Source organism: Elephas maximus, chromosome 19, assembly GCF_024166365.1.
Source record: "Elephas maximus indicus isolate mEleMax1 chromosome 19, mEleMax1 primary haplotype, whole genome shotgun sequence".
Lineage (NCBI taxonomy): Eukaryota > Metazoa > Chordata > Mammalia > Proboscidea > Elephantidae > Elephas > Elephas maximus.
This window is the reverse complement of record NC_064837.1, coordinates 33,775,371-33,799,681: the sequence shown is the minus strand read 5'-3', so window position 1 is coordinate 33,799,681 and position 24,311 is coordinate 33,775,371. Positions and strand designations below refer to the sequence as shown.

Genomic DNA, 24,311 nt, shown 5'->3' with positions numbered 1-24,311 from the left:
GATTGTTTCCACCTTTTGACTATTGTGAACAGTGCTGCATTGAACATTGGTGTACATGTGTCTGTTTGCATCGCTGCTTCAAGTCTCTTGGGTCTATACCTAGGAGTGGGATTGCTGACTCATATGGGATTTCTATGTTTAACTTTCTGAGGAACTGCCAAACTGTTTTCCACAGTGGCTGTACAATTTTGCATTCCCACCAGCAATGGATGAAGGTTCCATTTTCGCTACATACTTGTCAGCATTTGTTGTTTTCTGTTTTTTTAACCTTAATCATCCTAGTGAGAGTGAAGTGATATCTCATTGTAGTTTTCATTTGCATCTCCATAATGGCTAATATGTCGAGCATCTCTTCATGTGCTTATTGGCCATTTGTATGACTTCTCCAGTGAAATGCCAATTCATATTCTTTGCTCGTGCTTTAATTGGGTTGTTTGTCTTTTTATTGTTAAATTGTAGAGTTATTTACATATTCTGAATATTAAAACTTATTGGTCCCTGAGGGACCGAGTTACTGGGCTGAGGGCTGGGGACCATGGTCTTAGGGGACATCTAGCTCAGTTGGCATAACGTAGTTTATAAAGAAAATATTCTACATCTCACTTTGTTGAGTAAATCTGTAGGCTTAAAAGCTTGTGAGTGGCCATCTAAGATACATCTACTCATCCCACCCTGTTTGGAGCAAAGGAGAATGAAGAAAACCAAAGACGCGAGGGAAAGATTAGTCCAAAGGACTAATGGACCACAACTACCACAGCCTCAACCAGACTGAGCCCAGAACAGCTAGATGGTGCCTGGCTAGCACCACCTACTGTTCTGACAGGCATCACAATAAAGAGTCCTGGACAGAGTGGGAGAAGACTGTAGAATAAAATTCAAACCCACAAAAAAGACCAGACTTACTGGTCTGACAGAGACTGAAGAAACCCCGAGAGTATGGCCTCCAGACACCCTTTTAACTCAGTACTGAAGTCACTCCTGAAATTCACCCTTCAGCCGAAGTTTAGACAGCCCTATAAAACGGTAACACATGTAGTTCAACCATGTATACGAGACTAAATGGGCACCCAGCCCAAAAGCAAAGACAGGAAGGCAGGAAGGGTCAGGAAAACTGGATAAATGGAAATGGGAAACCTGATGTCAGGAAGCGGAGAGTGTTGATACTTCGTGGGGTTGAGAACCAGTGTCACAAAACAATTTGGGTACTAATTGTTTAACGAGAAACTGATATGTCCTGTAAACTTTCACCTAAAGCATGATTAAAAAAAAAAACTGTATCAATCATCTATCTATCTATACATATATATAAAACCTTAGCGTGTATGTGGGTCCCAAAATTTTTCTCCCATTCCGTAGGTTGTCTTTTCACTTTATTGAACAAAAATTTTTTATTTTGATGAAGCAATGTATTTATTTTGTCTTTTGCTGCTAGTACTCCAGGATTCTTTTTGATTCATATCGTGATTGCCTGGATTCCATAGTCTTGTGGTTTTGTTCAAGAAGGACACATAAAAATGTTCGTTATTATATCACATCAAGAGGTACATGATAGTAATTTGTCCCACTACTGAGGATGCAAAGTTTAACCACTTGGTCAAGGTGGTGACTACCAGATCTCTCCGTTGTAAAGGTACATTTTCCTCTTCTAATTAGTAAGTAATCTGTGGGGTGATACTTGGAGACTATGGGAATATTCTGTTGCTCAACAACTTTTCCCCCACTAATTTTAGCATCTGTTTATGTAGGCTGCCTGAATCATTTACTACATGGAAGTTGCAAAATGGTGATTTTAAAAATTCTATCGTTCCATTTACATTTATTAGCTGACGTTCTTCTGTAAGGAAGAGCTGTCCCTTTTTCTCTCCCTTTCTCATCTTTGATTCTTCTTAAACTGAGAATTCTTATGGAATAAGATTGTTCTAGTATAAATTTAGATGAAAATTATACCCTTTAGATCATCCTTGATTAATTCTACTGAAACAGACTTTTCAGAAACTGGGGCAATTGTGTTAAGGAATCTGCATTTACACTAGGCAAGAAAGTAAACAGTAAGTGGAGAGTAGGGTAACACACACTTATGGTATCAAAAAACAACCGTGAAAAGGATCTGTCTTAATGTGCTAGCCCATTGCAGTTTAACATATTGCTTACAACCTTCACAATAGAATTTGAGTGACTTCAGTTACACATTCCAGGAGACTGGCAGTCTGTTACAATCAGAGTCTGAACCTTAGAGCAGGCTAATTTACAGCGATGGGATGAAGAAAGTTGTGGATTTGTATTACACACTCTCACCTGACACTGTATCTGATCCCTCTAGCTGCTGATTGACATCTTGAATGAGCTCTTTGAAGCAAGTTCCAGCTTAATTAAAATGTTCGCTTGGTTAGCAGTGATCTGTGAAAGCCTGTGATAAATATTGAATCAGGTTCACCTGCTGGTTGCTGTGAGTGGATAAACAGCTGCTTTGTGTGGTTTAATCATGAAACTGATGGCAGAGCAGTACTACTGTTTGAATTTTTTAAAAAAGAATACTTGAAAAGCTATAGTTACGTCACTTTTGCTATCACTAGAGTGTGTGCTTATGTGAGATTTATACAACATTCAGTAACTATTTAGAAGCCTTGACAACAGCAAATGGTTGATAAAGGTTAATAATAAACCCTCTTTTTTGTGCCTCAAAGATCATAATATAATTGTATACTCATTGTCTTTTTGCCATTAGCTCTTTATGTGTCAAATTTTTTGAAATAAAGAAGAGCAATAGTTTGCTTTTTTTGCCTAGTTAATTTAGTTCATTGTAAGATTTAAGGTTATGAGGTCCAACTTCACAAATTTATTGTGTATTTTGTGGCAACTTGAAATCTTTTACATTGTACTTTTTTCATCTGTAAAATGAAGTTAGAAATCAACATTTGTGAACTATCTAAGTATTTTGACCTTATGTTAATATTAGGAAACTATGACAAATATTAAAATAGAAATGAGTTTACAAGCAGTACAGAATAATTTATCAAGTTATCTTCTTTTGACTGTCAACTTGTTTTGTTTCTTTACAGAATAAATGTGTCTTCCATTTGATTTCCATTATAAAGTGAGACATAAATTCTAAAACAAAGCCACCACCCAAATCAGTCACAAACCTCTTTGAGCACCTAATAAAAGTTAATGGACTCTCTTTTTAGACGTGCACACAAAATTGTGTCTGTAGCTTCTGGCAGATCTCAGACCCTCTACAACAGTGCATGGACTCTAAGTTAAGAACTCTTGTTCTGATAGATTAGGTTGAAAATTGTTGGTGAGGAGGGGTTAAGGTGAAAGCTATTCTGTCTTATGGTAGGCATTAAGCGGCTAAAGAGAAACCAGAATATATTTGATGTATTATGTTTCTTTTGCAGCCCTTGTAGCATTTTTCAGGTATATTTGTGAGGCATAATTCATAGCTCCAAGGATTATCTGCAATAGTGGGAATTTGTAATTCTCTACCTAAAGTTTTTATATTATTATTTCTATTATTAATTTGTTTGGAACTTTATTGGGAGAATAAAATTTTGTTTGTCGTATTCAGCCTGCTGAAAGCATTTTTTTTTAAACCTGTCTACATTTTTTTCATTGAAGCACTTAACTACTGACCATAAAGGGTGGCAGTTTGAACCCAACAGACATGCCTCGGAAGAAAGGCCTGGTAATCTGCTTCCAAAAAGTCACAGCCGTGAAAACTCCATGGAGCACAGCTCTACTCTGTAACACATAGGGTTACCATGAATCGGAATCCGCTTGATAGCAACTGTTTTTTGTGTTTTTGTTGTTTTTATAGTATTCCATTGACTGAAAAACAAAAACAAAAAAAACAGTATTTACCCATTCTTCTGCTGATATAATTAGCTTGCTTTCCTCACTGTTAAAACAGTATCGCAATGAATATTTTACTCCTATCTGTCTTGATGAGCAGGAGTTTCTCTAGTATATATACTTAGCACTGATTCGCTGCATAGTACTAATGGTTTATGCACTTGGCTGCTAACCAAAAGATTGGAGGTTTGAGTCCACCTGTAGGCCCCTAGGAAGAAAGGTCTGGTGAGCTACTGAAAAACCACTTACTGGAAACCCTGTGGGGCGCGATTCTATTCTGACACACATGGGGTCACCATGAGTTGAAATTGACTTGACAACAACCGGTTTTATACGTAGCACTGTCATACAGAGTGAAAGGAGATATGTATCTTAAATTTTACTGGACTACCACTTATTCTCCAAAGTGGATATAGTATTTGAATCAGTAATGTATGAGGATTGCTTTATTTCCTCTCCAGCACCCAATCTGGTAGATGTGAAATGGAATCTAGTTATGGTTTTAATTTGCATTTTCCTAATTACAAGTGAGATTGAGCATTAATTAGGTTGGAGATCTTTTCAGATGTTGATTGACCTTTCAGCTTTTCTCTTCTCTGACTTCCCTGTTCTTGGCCATTCTTTGGGTTTGTCTTTTTAAAATTGATTTGTTGGAGCTCTTTATGTATTATGGATACTAATCCTCAGTTGGTTCTATGTATTGCAAATACCTTCTCAGTCGGTACCCTTTTTTTTTTGAGGGCCTGTCTTTTTAAATAGAAGTTTTACATTTTAATGTGTATTATACTTGTTTACACTAAATTAATTTTACATTTACATTGAAATAGAAATTTTACATTTAATGAGAAGCTTTACATTGTATTTAAATACATTTTAACAATTTCAGTCTTTTGTGCTTTTGGTGTATTATTTACGAAATACTTCCCTACTTTTACCTCATAAAGATATTTTCCTGTGTAGGGACAGAGACCACATGGCCTGCAAAACCTAAAATATTTACCATTTGGTCTTTTATGGAAAAAGTTTCCTGACCCTTGCTCTAGCGTCTTTTATTGAGAGGTCCCCACCCACCCCAGTAGAACATAGGAGCCCTGGTGATGCAGTGGTTAAGAGCTCGGCTGCTAACCAAAAGGTTGGCAGTTCCAATCCACCAGCTGCTCCTTGGGCACCCTTTGGGGCAGTTCTACTCTGGCCTATAAGGTTGCTATGAGTTGGAATAGGTTCAATGGCAATGACTTAGGTTTGTTTTTTGGAATAGAACATAAAATGAATCATGTTAGAAAATGCTGTATTTTTTATGTAACTAATACATGCCTTCTACGTTTGTTGGCCAACCACAACCTTCCCCTTTGAGATATTTTCCTAAGTGCTGCTATGCTAATTTTTTTTACATCTTGCTGTAAAAGAACAATTAGCATAGGACAGACGCATACCTCGTGGGAGGGCGTGTTATTTGTATAAGAATATGGCATTCAGTTTAAATATTAATAAGTTGAAGTAGTTTTTGTGAAGTTTATAGCTTAATCTTAGGAATATTTTATAATTATGTTCGGAAAATAATGTACTGAGAGACTAACCTTAAACAGTTCCTTAATTCATGAGTGAGATTGCTAATTGATAGACTACAAAATCTGTAGTTTGTAGAACAACTAAAGAGTAAAGCACTCATTGTCAGTAAGATGAGGTGAGATCTTGTCATTATCTTGTGTTTGGTTTGGTATAGTGGGAATTCTAAAGGTTTTTGAATGAATGAATGAAATGAGATAGTACATATAAAGTACTTAGCACAGGTACAGCCTTAACAAATGATAGTTGTAATTCATTTAATGAATATACAAACTATGTGTCAGTCACAGCTAAAATGACTGAAAGATTAGCATCACAAAATTTTTTAACCTGGAAAAATAATGAATTGTCATGTACTTTCTCTTTTAAAAGCTAACCTGTTGTTTTTGAAGTAACTTTTTGATACCCAAAACCAAAAAACCAAACCCAGTGCTGTCGAGTCGATTCCAACTCATAGCAACCACATAGGACGGAGTAGAACTGCCCCCATAGGGTTTCCAAGGAGCGGCTGGTGGATTCGAGCTGCTGACCTCTTGGTTAGCAGCCCTAGCTCTTAACCACTGTGCCACTAGCTCCAACTTCAGATTGTGTCTATCAAATAAATAAAACATGATGAATAGGTACAATAGTTGATTTAGGGACATTAATCATAGTCCATCAATTAAAAATAAGTTTCAGTTATGTGCACAGCACCATGCTCAGTGAATGAGATAGTAAAGAATTACGGAACATCGTTGAGGTCCTCAAGGAATTTGCAGTGTGGTTGGAAAGACAATATATGTACGTGTGGAAAGTTAAGGAAAAATATGTTACTGTTTTATTGACATAGATTTCCCTTTATTTCACGTAATAAGCTTCTTTTTGGTCTCTTTTTTCCTTTTTTTGTGTATTTCTTCCTGGCAGTGAAATTAGTTTCTAACTATTTCTTTATTCTTTTCCACTTCTAAAAATATTTAATCACCATGCTTATTTTTAACTGTATTTAGGTATGGAAATAATTTTTGTGTGTATGGCGGGGAAAGATTGGAGAAAGTAACGAAACTTTAGAAGTTGACATTGTAGTATCTTATGCTATTTGAACTTCTAATTATAGCAATCTGAAAGAAATAGTGGTGAAGAGTTAGTCTTTGGTTTTAAGATTATATCTTCTAATCCTATGTAATTTTTTCAAAAAATTTAGTATCTGCCCTTATTTAGCAGGATGAGAAGGAATAAAAAGCAATTCTTAAGTACAAGAAAGTTTTTCTAAAAATCCTTCGTTGCTGATCTTCTAAGTACGGTTTTGGCTATTGCAGATTTCAGATGTATTTTTTAAACAGTTGAGTCCTGCATATGGAAATAATAACAGCAGTCACACCCACATGTATGTATCCTTTGTGTTTTTCTTTAAAAGATAATATAATTTTGCTGTTATTTGGTTGGGATTCCTAGTTTTTTGCTGAAGTAAAAGAACTCTAGACAGGTTCTAGCTGAGAGTTCAATTCTGCCACTTGGTGTAGCCACTTACTTGTACCTCTTAGAGATTACAGGTTTTTAGGAGCCCATGAGTTTTATTTCCCTTAACCTTCAGATATACTGGCTGAGAGTGAATATTTTAAAATTTGTTCTCCCATCTCTTAAAACAGTCTCTGTAAATTTCAAGAGCAAAAGCAAAAAGAGAACATTCCTATGAAAGACAAATCTTAACATTTGTAAACAGGTGCTTCTGACCGGGAGAAATACTTAGAGATATAAAATTATTCATCTAATTATTTCAGGACTCCTATATCAAATAATTTTAGAGAGAGTCCATGAAGTGTTAACCTGTTAATCGGATCGGAGGATGTTCTCACCTCCTGTCACTATCATTGAAATCATTTTTCTCGCTTTCCTGTAGCATTGAAATTTGCTGATTATAAGTACAAATAATTCTCTTTTGTTATTATATGAAATGTCTTTTTGAAACTCTGTTCTGTCACATTCAGTTTTTTCCATCTTCCAATGTGATTGTCCAAATCATTTAAATAGAAACTTCAATAGAAGTCACTTCTGAAGAAATAATTCTTCTTTAATAATGCAAAAGAAAAAAAATTAACTTCTTAGTTTCTATCTTCTACTTCCGAAACCATCCATTGAAAAACCATCTTTTTGAAGAGTCTGCCTCAAATTCATAAATGATGTAATTTCAGAGCGCTTTAAAACCTAACAAACAAGCAGGAACTTGTTTAAGTAAAATCAGCTGTGGTTTATGATTTTCTCAATTATGGAATGAAAAACAAGATTTAAGGTACCTGCTTAAAGCTGCTGTAGTGGGAGAAGTTTTCTGAAACCAGAAAACTTCCTAGTCTTTTGTTGAAGTAAAAGAACTCTAGACAGTTTCTAGCTGTGGGATCTTTTGATTTTGTTAGTACAGCTACAAGCACAACATTTTAAGATAAGCAGACCTTTCATTTAAATTATTAGTGCCAAATCCACCACTTTTACAAATAAAAAAATGTGAAATACAGAGTAGCAGGTTATAAAACTGCGTAATAACATTTCTTTTTATTTGAAAATATTTACATGAAAGATATATATATATGTGTGTATTATATATATATATATATATATATATATATAAAGATCTGTAAGTTATACACTAAGTTATTCGTGGTAGGGGAAGTTGACCTGTTGTCTGTTTCTGTGTTGTTTGAATTTTTTGTCAGGAAAAATTTTGATTCCAAAATTAAGAGTGGTTGGTAAAAAAATTAAATGGCACTGATGTTGAAAATTGTTACATCCAAAAAAAGTAGGTTGTCCAAGCCTTGAGAAAAAGTTTTATTGAATTGCTTGACAAAAGTCCACTTTATTGGGTTACCTTTTTGCTCAGATATATTTCCATATAGTGTGTAATGATTCATTGGACCCTAGCATTCTTATGTTCAGAATGAATTTAACTGTATCACGAAGAGGAGAAAAGGTGTAATTGAGTGAAAAGATTGCATTATGAAAAAGCACACTAATTCTGCTACCTCGAGTTACATTAATTCTTTTAGTATGCTAATTAATTAATGTGATAATTTCTAAGACCAAAAAGGGATTGAGTCAGAAATACATGATATAACTTGCATTCCGTTTTCTGTGTGACCATAAATTGTTGGATTTTGCAACATATGTAACATACACCACATGTCAGCTGTTTCCTGCCTCCCTGTTGACAAGAGCCCCATTCATAACTCTTCTTTTTATCCTTTCAGTGAATAAGTAATTATTCAATATAGAAGGCAGGATATTTGGAACTGGCTATTTAATGTGGCAGCAGTCGGTAATGAAATCTGCTGTTACTGGCAACCTGAGAGGGGAATGTAACAATTCCAGCATGGCTGTAACTTTATCTGCTCTGACTGACTGTTTATTTGGCACATCAGTGAACCTTTTATCCCAGTGAGTGACAGCTCCAGAGGGGTCACATTTACATCCATTCTATCATGTATTGTAATATTTAATGGCGGACAAGGTTGAGCGAGACTGGGGAGTAATTTGAACTTGCTTTTTCACTGAGTTGAGGCTAAAAGACAGCTTGATCCCCAGTATTGTGGTGTAACATGCTATGACTTAGCATTTGTTTGTGAAGGCTAATCTTACTGATTACAATTAAAAAAAAAAAAATCTTCGGTCAGGTAGAGTATTTGTTCTCCTAAACTAAAACTCTCCAGTACAAATTCTTTTAAAGCTACTGTGCAGTTTAGCTTTTTTTCTCATCTTGACCATTTCTATAAACTAACCATTTCTCAGCATTTGTCTTAAACGAGCCTTCATTCTATCTCATTTGGTGTAGTAATTGAGGCTGAGAAGTGAGTAATTATTCAGAACCTGTGGGCTCTAATATATAGCATTAAACTTTTTTTCTTTTAATTTCTAAGAATTTAGAAATGGGAGAGAAAAATCAAGGTAAATATTAACTGCATTCCTGATGTTCCATATGGTATATTTAAGAGGACATTTATATAACTATTTCAATTATGAAGTTGAATTATGAGCGAAATTGTCCAGGAAAAACTATCCTGAATGACAATTTTAGTGATAGGTTTGCATTCCATGACAGGTCATTGAATTTCAGATGTACTTGTTCCACACAAGCAGTCTGCCTTCGTTATTAAATATTAATATTTTGCATTAATTTTTGTATCTTTGCCAGGGAAGCATTTTTTCGTGATACTTTAGATTTAACTTATTTCTATTCATTTGTAAACTATGTTTAAAATGCTTTTGTTAATTAGTAAGTTATGGGATATTTAAGTAGATTATGCTCTTAACGAAAACAACACCATCGACTCTAAACTATAATATCGAAAAGTTTGCAATGAAACTTAAGCAAAACTTAAAATAGTTCTCCACTCTTATCATTATTATAATTTGTGAAAGGGGAGAATTAAAATGTACTTAAAACTGAAATTAAAAACTGGTATGTTAGAAAGCAGTACAAATATAGAAACATCATTTATAACTTAAAAACCTATTTGAAATGGAATTTTCAGGTTTTTTTTTTTCCACGCAAGTTTTAAATACTGAAATTTGTCTTTGGCATTTGTGATTCTTTACTTTTAGGTTTTGATTCCATGAGAAGTTTGATAACATTTTTTTTATGGTAGTCCTGACATTAATTTTTCTTTCCTTTGTCACAGCCCCCTGGCCACTGTTCTAGGTGCTGTTGTTCTCCTAAACAAGGAAACAGTCAAGATTCTTCAAATGCCATTAAGAAGGATCATGGAGGGAAATCGAAGATACCCAAAATATATTTTGGGACACGCACACACAAGCAGATTGCTCAGATTACTAGAGAGCTCCGGAGGACAGCGTACTCAGGGGTCCCAATGACTATTCTTTCTAGCAGGGATCATACTTGTGTCCATCCTGAAGCAGTTGGTAACTTCAACAGAAAAGAAAAATGCATGGAATTGCTAGATGGGAAAAATGTAAGTAAAGTTATTTGGTTTTAAAAAACCCAGTGCCATCGAGTCAATTCTGACTCATAGCGACCCTATAGGACAGAGTAGAACTGCTCCATAGAGTTTCCAAGGAAAAAAAATTAAGGCTGAAAAGATTCAAACTGTACAATACGTGTTTTATATGTACATTTCCACTGATAATTAAGTACTTGTAAAAATCAGATTCATTGCTAGTATTGGTATTTTTTGAAAAACTTTTACCATAAGAAAATCTTTATTGTAGTTTAAAATGATGGGTTTTGGCCCTAAAGATTGGTGGTATTTAATTCCTTGAAATTAATTTTTATTGTAGTCAGATGTCTTCTTACTATCTTCTTTTAAAATCTAACAAAAATAGTCAAACATGGATGATGTCATATACAGAGGTAAAAGTGTTTAAATGACTCAGCTTAATAATGTTTTACATATTTGAAAATTTTATTTAGGTTCTCAGTAAAATTTGAGATGTTTTTTAATTTAATGAGAAATACAATGATTACCTTGTATCATAATTCTGATTAGTTCAGACTTCTTTTCAAAAATATTAAATTATTAACTTTAAAGAGATGTTGGAGATTTTGAAATTTGTCAGGAAAATCTAGAATAAATGAATCTAGAGCAGATGGAAAAAAGGAAGTCTTTCTTACTAAAAACTTAGATAATTTTAAAATAGTTTTTTGAAAGTATTAGTTTGGGAATCTATGTACCAGGACGATAACTAAGTTACTCTAAAGTTTCAAGTCTGGAATTACACCAGAAATTATCAGTGAACTATAAATTGGTAGTATATGAAACAACCAATGGTATTTTATTATTTTTTGGAGTTGTTCTGTCTTTCATTAGTATGTTATTATAGTTGGTTCTACATAAAAAACTGAGTTTTATTTCATTAGTTTATCATCTCCTTACCATATAACATGAGAAGTTATTTTGTATTACAGTTTTTATCCTCAGTTTTTAAAAATTAGATCCTAATATTTTCAAGCTTTATTTGGGGATATTCAAAAGACACTTTAATAAATATTCAAACATTATGAGAATATGAACTATAAGTACTAAGGGCTCCAGTGGAAAAACTTAAATGACTTGTTCAGAGCCAGAAAGAAAAGGCATAATTACTGAATCAAAACCATTGTTGAAGGTCTACAATCAGATTAATTTTTTTTTAAAGTTCTTTCTAACTAAGGAATTGTGAAATGCCTTCATTCTATATATTTAACAAGTGCTTTTTAAGGAGCCATAAAAATATTAAAAAATCAAATGTTAAAAAAATATAATGAAATAGAGAAAAAATTCTTCATGATAAAACCCCAGAAATGTCATGCTTAAGTAGACACATTTCCATAAGTGGGTAACTGATCTGCTGAATTCCTCGAATGCTTGGTAACCAAAAGGTTGGCAGTTCAAATCCAGCAGGCGCTCCTTGGAAACTACAGGGCAGTTCTGTTCGGTCCTGTAGGGTTGCTATAAGTCAGAATCGACTTGAGGGCGATGGGTTTGGTTCTTTTTAGTCTATGCAAGAAGACTTGGCTGGCGTTGTCATTATCTTTTTTTTTCCACTGCGATTGAGAAGATTATTATGTAATTTGTTATCCCCATATAAATAATTGAAGGTATCTTCTTGTGGTTGTTTGTCTTCACCTAATTGCTTTCTCAGAATCTTACCTCATGGGCATACATGAACATTGCTTTTCTTGTTCCCAAGCCCTCAGGGTAATTTGGAATTGTAATGAGGGCCAATTACAAAGTCACCATAGGTGTCTGTGTTTACTATGGCTGGATTACCAAGCGAAATGATAAATAGATAACTGACAGTTTGAGTGAAAAGAGTTTAAAGTGTGATAACGCTTCTGTTGACAGACTCCCCTCAGGGTTGTGTTACACTGCTAAAATGGATGAGCTTTTCTGGTTTTGCTATCAGCCTGCACAGGAGTGTCATTCTAAGTGCCCTTAAAGTGTAAACTTTCTGATTTTTTGGCTTGATCTAAAGGCACATGTGTTTTTGTTCTCTGTTCTCTTTACTAAAGGGCCCCTATACTGGAAAAGTAATGCACTTTTCTAATTTTTGTTTCAACTAAGGAAAAAATAATCTTAACCAGAGGCAGAAATTTATATTTGAATAAGTAATACTGTCACATGGTTCAAAATTCAAAGGTACAAAGTGGTCTGTAGAGAAGAATTCTCTCACTCCTGTCCCCAAGTCACTTAGTTCTCCTTGAAAGTGACCAGTGATACCATTGCTCTCTTATATTCTGCCAGACATATTTTATGCTAATATCAGTTTAATCAGGATAGAGCTACAACAAACAACTTTAAAATATTTTTTTCAAATTAATTTGGGGTATCTGGAGCTCTATTGACTTGGAGCTCTATCTGAGTCAACTGATACAGTTTCTTTAAAATAGTTGTGATTATAAATATGGTATAATCAGTCTTTTCTGTAAAATATTTGCCTTACGATTTTAATGATGTTCCTAAAAATCTGAAATGAGCTTGTTTTATTCCTTCTATTCTAATATTGATTTACATTTCAGTTATACGTATTTGTTTTTAGGGAAAGTCCTGCTATTTTTATCATGGTGTTCATAAAATTAGAGATCAACACACATTACAGACTCTCCAAGGGATGCACGAGGCCTGGGATATAGAAGAACTTGTCAGCCTGGGGAAAAAACTAAAGGCATGTCCATATTACACAGCGCGAGAACTGATAGAAGATGCTGACATAGTGTTTTGTCCCTACAACTATCTTCTAGATGCACAAATAAGGGAAACTGTGAGTGTATATGTAAAATTTATATAACTTTTTTCCTACTTACTGAAATATAAGTGATATATGTAAAAGCTTTTAGATGTTTTAATATCTTTACTGTATTTTTTGCTTTATATTTAATTTATGAAATGTATAAACAGATTGAATTACTGAAAATATATTCTAAGGTCTATTAACTGAATTTTAGACCTAGTTATTTTAATTTCCAAAGTGATAAGTATTTTTAAGTACCCAGTCGCTAAAGGGGAAGACTATAGCAGTTTCTTAACCTCGGAATTATTGACATTTTATGCTAGATAATTCTTTGTCATGATGGGTTGTCTTATATATTGTAGGATGTTTAGCAGCATCCTTGCCTCTACACACTACATGCCAGTAGCATCCTCACAGCTGTGGCATCAAAAGTGTCTCCAGATACTGCCAGATGTCCTCGGGGTGGGAGGGAGGGCAGCAAAATTGCCCTCGGTTGAGATCCATTGAACTATCACTCTTTCCATTTATGAATAGTAGAAAGAATTATTTTGAAACAGTTCCCTGAATAAACTATGTTTTGAAGAACATATATTGGGAGAATATGCTTACATGTGCAAATTGTGCTTTCTGGGCTTTTGAGAAATAAACTGTTGATAGCATTTGTGTTTATTTGCCTGGTTTATCTTAGAGATATCCATTTGTTACAGCATAAGACAAAAAGTGAGGCGCTTGGTACATTAAATTATTATTCCTCTTTTTATTATTGACTACACAACTCTTATTAGCTTTCTGTTTTTTTAAGTTGAAAATTAATAGGCATTGTGTTTATTACCTTGGGCACTGGTGATTCAGTGGTAGAATATTTGCCTTCCGTAGGGGAGACCTGGGTTCAATTCCTGGCCAGTGCACCTCAGCCACAGCCACCAGCCATTTGGCAGTTGAGGCTTGTGTGTCGCTGTGATGCTGAACAGGTCTCAGCAGTGTTTCCAGACTAAGATGGACTAGAAGAAAGACCTGGTGCTCTGCTTCCCAAAAATAAGCCAATAAGCCAAACTCTGTGGAGCACACTGGTTTGTTGTGCATGGGTCGGCATGAGTCAAGGGCCAGCTCCACAGCAGTTCACAGTAACAACAACAACAATGTTCATTACCGTACAATCCGGCCTCTTTGCTGGGTCTTTTCACTCTGAATCATTGTACATATCAGTGCCAGGTCAGTCTTCGTAATGTTACTTTTATTACATTGTTCCCCTGCTTAAAAATCTCCAATTGCTCAGTTTGCTCATGGAATTACATTCCTATTTCTTAAGCTTACATTCAAGGTGAGCAATAGTCTGATCTTGATCTGCCTTTTTAGCCTTCTCTGCTACAGAACTCTAACCTGAACCCTTCAAAAATTCCTTCATAGTCTTTTGAGCATACCGTGTTCTTTCCTATTTCTTTGCTTTTGATGACACCTCTGTTGAAATGCCCTGCCCTCTCTTTGTCTGTCCAAATCCTACTCATCTTTTAAACCCTAGGGTATTTCCTATTTTCCATGGTTCTTTCTCAGTCCTCTTCAGCTCTCTGTGTATTATTAGTTCCTCAAAAATAATTCATTGGCAATTGCTTTGTACATTTCCTTGTTGTATCAGTCAGGGCTCTTTCAATTGCCAAGTGACACAAACCCAACTTAAAAAGACCTTAAGAAAAGACACTTGACTCTACCTTCTTTATGATGGTTGTATTCTTAGGCAAACTCTTTCCCTGTGGGAACAAAGATAACCATGAACAGCTAGCTAACCTGGAAAAAAGAACATGATCTTATATTGTTGTTGTTGTTGTTAGTTGCCATCGAATCGATTTCAACTCATAGTGACCCACGAAATTACTCTGATTGCCTTAGCTTGGGTCACGTATCCATTCCTGAACCAGTCACTGTGACCACAGAGGGATGGGCTATGAGCCTACCCCTGTTGTGAGAGTGATGATGTCCCTTGGTTAACAGTCCTGCCAGCATCAGATGGGGTTTGGGAAAGAGCAGTTCTCATAAAGAAGAGTGGTGGGACAGACTAAAATGAAACACATATACTTCACTGTATTAGTATTTTGAGGCACATTTCAATCTTGCATTGCTAGTTTTAAAGGTTTTCACTGTGTTTTAAAAATTATGTTGGAGACTCCATCATAGTGGGATTTTTTTTTTTTTTTTAATGTGGTCAGCAGAGTGCTCAGCTGCTAACCCAAAGGTTGGAGGTTTGAGTCTACCAAGCAGATGCCTTAGAAGAAAGGCCTGGTGATTTACTTCCTAAAAATGAGCCATTAAAAACCCTCTGAAGTACAATTCCACTCTGATACACACGGGGTTGCTATGAGTCAGAGGTGACTTGACGACAACTGATCAGTTATGTAGCCTGCAGTGCCTCGATCCAGGCTCACTTTACACATATTTTTTGGTTGATAGGTTTGCGGAGCGTTTTGGGATTGAAAAATGGGAAACACTAATGTTGAGCTGATATTATTTGGTTGGCCCGAGTGCTTCAGAAGTTTTATTTAAGACCTAGAATCAGTTACTTATATGATTGGCACTTGCAATATTAGCTTATAGTATAAAATTTTAAATGAAATATCTTGTCTGCTGCTGTTAAATTAGGCACTGCCTTTGGCTGAATGTTTTACAGGAAAATTCTTTTATCTTACAGATGGATATCAACCTGAAAGAACAGGTTGTCATTTTAGATGAAGCTCATAATATTGAGGACTGTGCTCGGGAATCAGCAAGTTACAGTGTAACAGAAGTTCAACTTTGGTTTGCTCGAGATGAACTAGATAGTATGGTAAACAATAATATAAGGAAGAAAGACCATGATCCCCTCCGAGCTGTGTGCTATAGTCTCATTCAGTAAGAACATTTGTGTTATCAGTGTCATTTGTGCTGCATTGTATTAAAAACATGTTTTATTATTTCAAAGTTAGTAAATTTTGATTAACTAGACTACTTGGTAAATGAGTTGTTCATTGCCAATTAAACTTTTAAAAGAAGGCTAGTCTAACTTTTGTCTTATTCAGAACAATATAATGAACATAACTAATTCTTTATTGAAATTGTAAATCTTATTCCTAATTTAGCAGGATAATTTAATAGCCCCATAGGATATGTACAGGACATTGAGTTGACTATAAACTAGCCAGGGTTTTAGTTAATGTTATTTTAAAGTTCAGGATTATGGCTTTTTTTTTTTTTTACATTTATCACAATGTGTGAACATTCTCTTTAACTGTGTTCTGTTTGTTCCATTTCCAGTACTCAAGCTTCCTTGTCCTCTTATCTCATCTTTTGAGCCAGTTTATCTGGCTTTTTTTTTTTTAAATAAGAATTTGAATTCTGCTTCATAATTTTTCTCCCATTTTATCTGGGACCAACTATTGTGACCCCTGTCAGAAGGGTCTGTGGTGGTAGCTGGGCACCATCTAGTTCTTCTGGCCTCAGGGTACATGAGGTTGTGGCTCATGTATACTTGTTTCTTCTCTCAGCTTTTGATTGCTTTCTTACTATTTTGCTCCCGGTGATTAGAGACCTGTAGCTCTGTCTTAGATGGCCACTTGCAAGCCTTTAAGACCCCAGATGTAACTTACTTCATTAGTATGCAGATCATGATTTTTATGAACTCTCTTATGTCAGTTGATTGAGTTGTCCCATGAGACTGTGACCTTAAGCCTTCAAACTTCTAATACCAATCTTGTAAGGCATTTGGTTATGTTTGAGAAGTATCTGTATATGTGTCTTCAATGAATATATGGGCCTGAACCTGCATGTTTATACTTATACATACCTATAGATACTTCTCTGTGTTCTACCTATGTACCCATATACCAATTTGCCTATACCCATCCATATGTGCTCAAACACTTGTTTTTACTTCGATTGTGTTGTGCTCTTTACATCCACATTTGGTGCCACTTTTCCCATCACTAAGATAAGTAGTCTCTACAGTATAAAACATACTTTCTCCACCCCCCTTATCTCCCTGGTAACTTCCAGGGAACATTGGCCCCTATATTTATCTATTCTTGTCTTCTTATAAAAGAGGGATCATACGGTATTTGTCCTTGTATACTTGACGTATTTTGCTTAGTGTTATGCCCTTCAGTTCCACACGTTATGATAAGTTTCCCGGACCATTGTTTTTTTATGGTTATATAACATTCCATTGTGTGTATGTACCACAATTTGCTTATCCATTCATCCACTAACGGGTACTTTGGTTGTTACCATTTATTTGCTATTATGAATAAAGCAGGTATGCACATAGGTGCATATATATGTTTGTATCATTATTTTTAGGTATCTGGAGTATATCCCTAGGAGTGGGATTGCTGGATTATAAGGTAGCTGTATGTCTGGTTTTTTGAGAAAGTGCCATAGTGTTTTCCATAGTGATTGTACCGTTTTACAGTCCCACCGCAATGTATAAGGGCTTCAATCTCCCCATATCATCACCAATATTTGTTGCTACTATTTTTTTATCAGTGCCATTTTAGCTGGGGTAAGATGGTTTCTTCTTGTAGTCTTGATTTACATCTTTGGTGGCACAGTGGTTAAGCATTTGGCTGCTAACTAAAAGTTCAGCGGTTTGAATCCATCAGCCACTCCTTGGAAACCCTATGAGGCAGTTTTACTCTGTCCTCTAGGGTCTTTATGAGTCGGAATCAACTTGACAGCAATAGGTTTTGTTTTTTTTTTTCAAATAACTAATGATCGGGAACATCTTTTCATATGCTTGTTGGCTGCTTGGATGTCCTTTTTGGTGGGAGTTCTGCTCGTGTCCTTTTCCCATTTTGTGATGAGGTTGTTTGTCTTTTTGTATGGGTTGTTGCAGATTTCTATAGATTTTAGAGATTAGACCCTTATTGGATAAGTCATTTTTGAAAGTTTTTTCCCAGTCCGTAGGCTGTCTATTTACTTTTTTAATAAAATCTTTTGGTAAACATAAGTTTTTATTCTTTATGAGGTCCCATTTATCTGTTTTGTCTTCTATTCATGTATTTGTTGTAATGTTTGTTATTATATTTTTACAAAAGATTAGGTTCCATAGTTTTCTCTCAGGAATTTTATGTTTTCCTCCAGGAATTTTATGGCTTTAGGTTTAACATTTAGGTCTTTAATCTATTTTGAGTTAGTTTTTGTGTATGGTGTGAGGTAGGGGGTCCTGTTTTATTTTTCTGTAGGTGGATATTCAGTTTTGCCGGCACCATTTGTTAAAGAGACTGTTTCTGTCCCACTGAATGGACTTTGACCCCTTGTTGAAAATCAGTTTTCTATAGACAGATGGGCTTAATTCTGAGTTTTCAGTTCTGTTCCACTGGTCTGTGTGTCCATTGTTGAACCAATACCAGGCTGTTTTGATTACAGTGGCTGTATAGTATGTTTTATATCTGGGAGTATGAGTCCTCTTGCTTTGTTCTTTTTCTTCAGTTATTGCTTTGGCTGTTTGAGGGTTGTTTCCTTTCCATATGAAGTTGGTCATTAGTTTTTCCATTTCAGTAAAGAATGTTGTTGAGATTTGTATCAGGATTGCATTGTATCTGTAGATCACTTTAGGTAGAATTGACATTTTCGCTATATTAAGTCTTCCAATCCATGAGCACAGGATATCTTTCTGTTTTTGTAGATAGTGTATAGTAGTACTGTTTTATGACTTTCATTGTATAAGTCATTTGTGTCACTGGTTAGGTTAATTCCTAGGTATTTTATTGATTTGGGGGTTATTGTAAATGATATTGTTTTCTTAATTTCTTTTTTGGAGTCGTCTTTGTTAGTGTAGAGGAACCCAACTGATTTTTGTGTGTTAATCTTATACCCTGCAACATTGCTAAAGTCTTCTGTTAATTCCAGCAGTTTTCTTGTGGAGTCTTTAGGGTCTTCTATGTGTAGATCATATCATCTGTGAAGAGAGATAATTTTACTTCTTCCATTCCAATTTGGATACCTTTTATTTCTCTTATTGCTCTGTCTAGGACTTCCAGTATAATGTCGAATAAGAATGGTGACAGTGGGCATCCTTGTCTCGTTTCTGTTCTCAAAGTGAAGGCTCTCAGCCTTTCTCTGTTGAGTATAATGTTGACTGTTGATTTTGCATATATGCCTGTGATTATGTTGAGGAGTTTCCCTTCTGAGTGTTTTTATCAGGAAAGTATGTTGAATTTTATTGAATGCCTTTTCTACATCAGTTGATATGATCATATGGTTCTTTTCCTTTGTTTTATATATGTGGTAGATTACACTGATTGCTTTTCTAATGTTAAACCACACTTATAATACTGGTATGAGTCCCACTTGATCATGGTGTATGATTTTTTTGATATGTTGCTGAGATCTGTTGGCTAGAACTTTGTTGAAAAATTTTGCATCTATGTTCATAAGGGATATTGGTCTGCAGTTTCTTTTTTTGTGATGACTTTGCCTGGTTCAGATAGTTCTCTCTTTTTTTTTTTTTTCGATTTCCTTGTTAAGTCTCTCATTTTGTTCCTCCATTTGTTTCCTGATCGCCACTATTTTGTTTTCTGTGTGGTTTTTGCTTTCTTTGAACATTATTTAGCACCATAGTGTGAAAATTATGAATTTTTGCATTATCCTGGTCTCCAGAGGAGAGATTTCCCCTTTTTTTCAAGTTTTGTTTTGATCGTGCCTTCTTCTCTTGTGATTTTGTGTGTTTTACCACCTTTGTTGAATTTGGGCTATTTTGTTATCTTTTTTTTTTGTTTTAAATTTTGTTTTCTGCTTATTGTGGGGAATGTTTCTGATTGGATGCCCTGATGATGCAGCAACCAAGCTCCCACTGCCAGCCAAAAGGCCAGGGCCTTCACCCACCGGCTGTTCTGCAGGAGAAAAATGCGACAGACCACATCTGCAAAGACTGGGAACCCCACGGGGCAGCTCCCCTCAGCCACACAGGTTCGCTATAAGTCAGAATGACTCAGTGGCAGCAGGCTTGGTATCTTCTCCTGAGAGCCACTAGATGGCATTCTTATCCTTAGGTTTTTTTTCAGTGCTGGTTCAGGAATTCTGGATGTTTGGTCTCTGGGATTTAGTATGCATGCACGAAAGGGAGGGTTTTAGCTGTTCACAGACACTGATGTACGTGGTAGAGCACGACTTTCCTGTGGTGATGGTGTGGGGGTCTATCCTTCTTTCCCTCCACTGAGCTCCTGCACAGGCACTCCCGTGGTGTCCCGCTGTGGGTTGTTTCTGTGTCACCTGTCAGTCTGAAGTATTCCCCTTGCCCTGCTGTCCTTGCAGTTTCTCCCAGTCCTAGTGCTCGTCCATCTCAGGCCTCAGTGAGATTCAACAGCACTCTCATGCAGCACCACAATTCCCCTTCGCCCCCTCCCAGTTGCGCAGCATGGCCAGCTTGCACTGCCTTGAAAAAATTCAGGATAGAGCTTCCTCAGACAAGCTCCTTTTCTGTGTTCTCTGTTTGGAATGTTACCCAGCTCCATCCCAAAATGGTTGCGATGAGTGAGCGTTCCCGATGTTAGCAAGTAGGATCTCCTGGCTTCTGTGCCAACCCCATTCCTCTTCTTCCCCACATCTGGACTCATCCTAACTGTACAATACCTCAGCTGCCCTCCGGATTTCTGAGATTTCAGTTTGTGGTTTTTTAAATCATTGTTCAGTGTGCTAATTGCTGGGGGAGTAAACAGGAGTGTCAACTCACTTCGCCATCTTGCACCGCCTCCTGGATTATGGCTTTAATTTATTGCTTTGTCCTCCATTTTGAGTAGGATTCTGATTGATGAGTTTCAATTAATCAAGATTTCAATAATCTAAAACAATAGATTTAGTTCTAATTTTATTAAAAGTTGCATCAGATAATTTCCCTCTCATTAGACATTAGGTTGTGAACTAGAATCTCTTTATCTTAGGAAAACCTCCTGCAAGCCCACATCCAATTTTATTTACTACAGGATTTTTCTGTTATTCAGAGTATACTTTAAAAAATAAAAAATTTGAATATTGTACAGTCACGTGTTTTGAACATAAACAGTATACAAATTTATGCAATAAAAATCTCCCCAACCATTTCCCCATCTGCTTAGTTCCTGTCCCCATGAACAAACTTATTGTTTAGTGCATATTTATACATACATAAACCAATATAGATATATTCTCTTATCTCCTTTTTTTACCCAGATGATGGCGTACTATACATATATTTTTCTGTATCTTGGTTTTTTTCACTTAGCAATATAGCACATCTTTCCATATCAAGCCCTGAAGAGCTTTAACAGTTTTAAAAAATGGTTGCTTAGAATTCCATTGTATGGACGTATAATAATTTACTTAACCCACCTCTATTTAATGTATATTAAGGTTGTTTCCAGCCTTTTGCTGTTACATTGCTGTAATGAGTAACTTTGAGCATACAGTGTTTCATATGCTTGCATATATATCTATAGGAAAATGCCTACAATTGGAATTGTTGACTTGAAGCACAGATGTATTTGTAATTTTGATAGATACTGCTGAAATTTACACTATATGTGGATGATTTGGGGGACTAATTTATACTTTTATAAGTAATGTATAGGAGTGTTTTTCTAGCCTGCTAGGTGAAAAATGGTATTCCAGTGTAGTTTTCATTTACATTTCTTTTAATATGAGTGAGATTAAGCTGGTAACATAGTGGCAACGGTTCAGCTGCTAATCAAAAGGTCAGCAGTTCGAATCCACCAGGCGCTTCTTGGAAACCTTGTGGGGCAGTTCTACTCTCTCCTGTAGGGTCTCTATGAGTCGGACTTGATGTGACGGCAATGAGTGATAGGTGTTGGAAGAGCTTTTCTGTCAGTTTTAGACATCTCTGCCATTTTTTGTTTTTCTTGTTATGGATCTTTTTAAAATAGATTTTTAGAAGCTTTTTATGTTTTAGAGAAATTAATCCTTTGCCTGTTATAAGAGTTGCAAATACCTTTTCCTTCATTTTTCTGTCCATTGTGTGTCTTCCTTTATAGTGTTTTTGCCAAGAGTTGTCTATAGTTGCTGAGTCTGTTTTTTCACTTTACATCCTTTGTCATCATCCCAGTGATGCTACTGTTCGTATAGTTGTATCAAAACTTCTTGTAACTAGGTTACCAGTGAACTCTATATGGCCAAATCCGAAGGTTATTTTTCTGCTCTTACCATACTCAGTCTCTCAGAAGTGTTAGATGTTGTTAGCTACTGCCTCCTTGAAAAGCATTTTCGTCTGAGCTGCCAAGGCATCTTCTGGTTTTCCTCTTCCTTCATAGGCCATTCTTTCTCAATTTCTCTTGATAATTCTTCTTATTCAGTTTGATGTTTAAATGTTGGAGTGCATCAAGACTTGGTCCCGGGACGTCATTTTTTTTCTAGCTCTGCACTTTCCCTAAATTACATAACCCCATGTCTCAGCCTAGAATATAATCTCCAATATTAAATAAAATAGAGAGGCCCTAATCTATGTCTCTAGCTTGTCCTTTTCCAGTAATGCCATTCTCATACCTCCAACTGTCTACTTACATCTCTATTTGGATATCAAATAGACATTTCAACTTCACATCCAAACCAAAACAGAGCTCCTTCCCATTCCCTATCTACTGTTTTCTCCCTGTCTTCCCCATCTAAACAAATAGTACCAACCAGTTGCTCCAATAAAAAATCTAAGTGTTATCCTTGATTACTGCTTCACTTCATCCAATTCATAAGTCAACCTTACAGGTGTCACCTGCACAATATATCCCAAGTACACTAATTTCTTTCAGTCTCCTTGTCTATCATTCTAGAATCATATCTCACCTAGGATACTGTAATGGCCTCCTAACAGGCCTCTTTCTTTCACTCTTGCTGTTCTCCTATAATCCATTCTCATTTAGAAACTGGAATCATTTTTTTAAAAATTCAAAATAGGTTCTCTCCTCTTACTCAAAATCTTCCATTTAAAGCCTTTCTATTGTGCTTTAAATATTAGAATCCAGATTCCTTGTCCTGGCTTAATATGATCTGGTTCTGGCTCATCGCTCTAACATGGTCGCACTGTTACTCCTTTTTGCCCATTGTGCTGCAACCACGCTGGCTTTCTTTCAGGTTTCAAAGAAGGAAATTTTGTTAACTATCTCAAGATCTTTATACTGTTCCTTCTGCTTGGAATGCTCTTTGTCCTGATCCTCCTATGACTGGCTACTTTTTGTATTCAATTGTTAGTGTCATCTCAGAGAGAGCTTCCTTGACATTCAACTTAAAGTGGCAATTAGATTACCTTACCCTAGTTTATCTTCATTATATTGCTTATCTCTACCCAATACTTTGTTTTTGTTTTCTGTGTCTATTTCTTTTTCTCTTTATTAGAATGTAATTTCCATCAGGATAGGGACCTTGTCTATTTTATTTACTGCGGTACATTTCCTATCCGGAACAACCTTTGGCACGGAGACTTAAACACTTACTGAATGTATGTATGTCTGTGTGTGTATGTTGATGAATGTATTTATATATTTTTAGTAATCCTCTTTTTTGTGTTAATATGTAACACTTTAATTTCTTCCCTAGGTTCTTTTGCATTTCCTTTTATGTGCATTTGGCATAAGCTCCTAAGACCTGGGTCTCAGTTAAAGGTTATTTTGGGGAGACTAGTCAAGTGAATCATTCACAAAACACAGTTGGGAAATCATGTGTATGCTTCTCTTTTCTGAATAAAAGCTTACTTTTTTAGCTATATAAATATTTATTTTGCTATATGAGAAGTGCATGCTTTTTGAAGGTTTCTTAATTAATCAACATTGGTATCCTAAGAGCTTCAGGGAATATGGGTCAATGTATAACAATAATGGCAGTCACTGATGGGATTGTTTCATTTGTTCCAGCTGGTTAGAAGCACACTCTGAACACCTTGTAGAGAGGCACTATGAGTCATCCTGTAAGATATGGAGTGGGAATGAGATGATCTTTCATTTACACAAAATGGGCATCACTTCTGCTACTTTTCCCATCTTGCAGGTAATTTTTTTTTTAGCTCTGAAATTCATGTAGTGAATTAGAAGTGATTTTATAAATATAGCAATTTAATTGTTTTTAAGTTTTATTTTATTCTCTCATTAAATCTTTAAGTGATGGTAAATTATGCTTGGAAAAATTAGCATTATTTAGTTTGAAATAAAACTTAAAGAGCTTAATTGCTTTGTTCAGAACTAAAAGGTGTCACTTTTAGG

At 35.6% G+C, this 24,311-nt stretch overlaps 1 protein-coding gene across 2 annotated transcripts in view; it reads left to right on the top strand.

Moving 5' to 3' along the window:
* Positions 1-24,311, top strand: part of BRIP1 (BRCA1 interacting helicase 1) — a 171,474-nt gene that overhangs the window by 47,094 nt on the left and 100,069 nt on the right. For both annotated transcript variants that reach the window (XM_049860997.1, XM_049860998.1), the window contains exons 7-10: positions 10,062-10,352; positions 12,919-13,140; positions 15,791-15,990; positions 23,967-24,099. In XM_049860997.1, the coding sequence (XP_049716954.1) occupies positions 10,062-10,352; positions 12,919-13,140; positions 15,791-15,990; positions 23,967-24,099 (846 nt within the window). The remainder of the gene's footprint in view (positions 1-10,061; positions 10,353-12,918; positions 13,141-15,790; positions 15,991-23,966; positions 24,100-24,311) is intronic.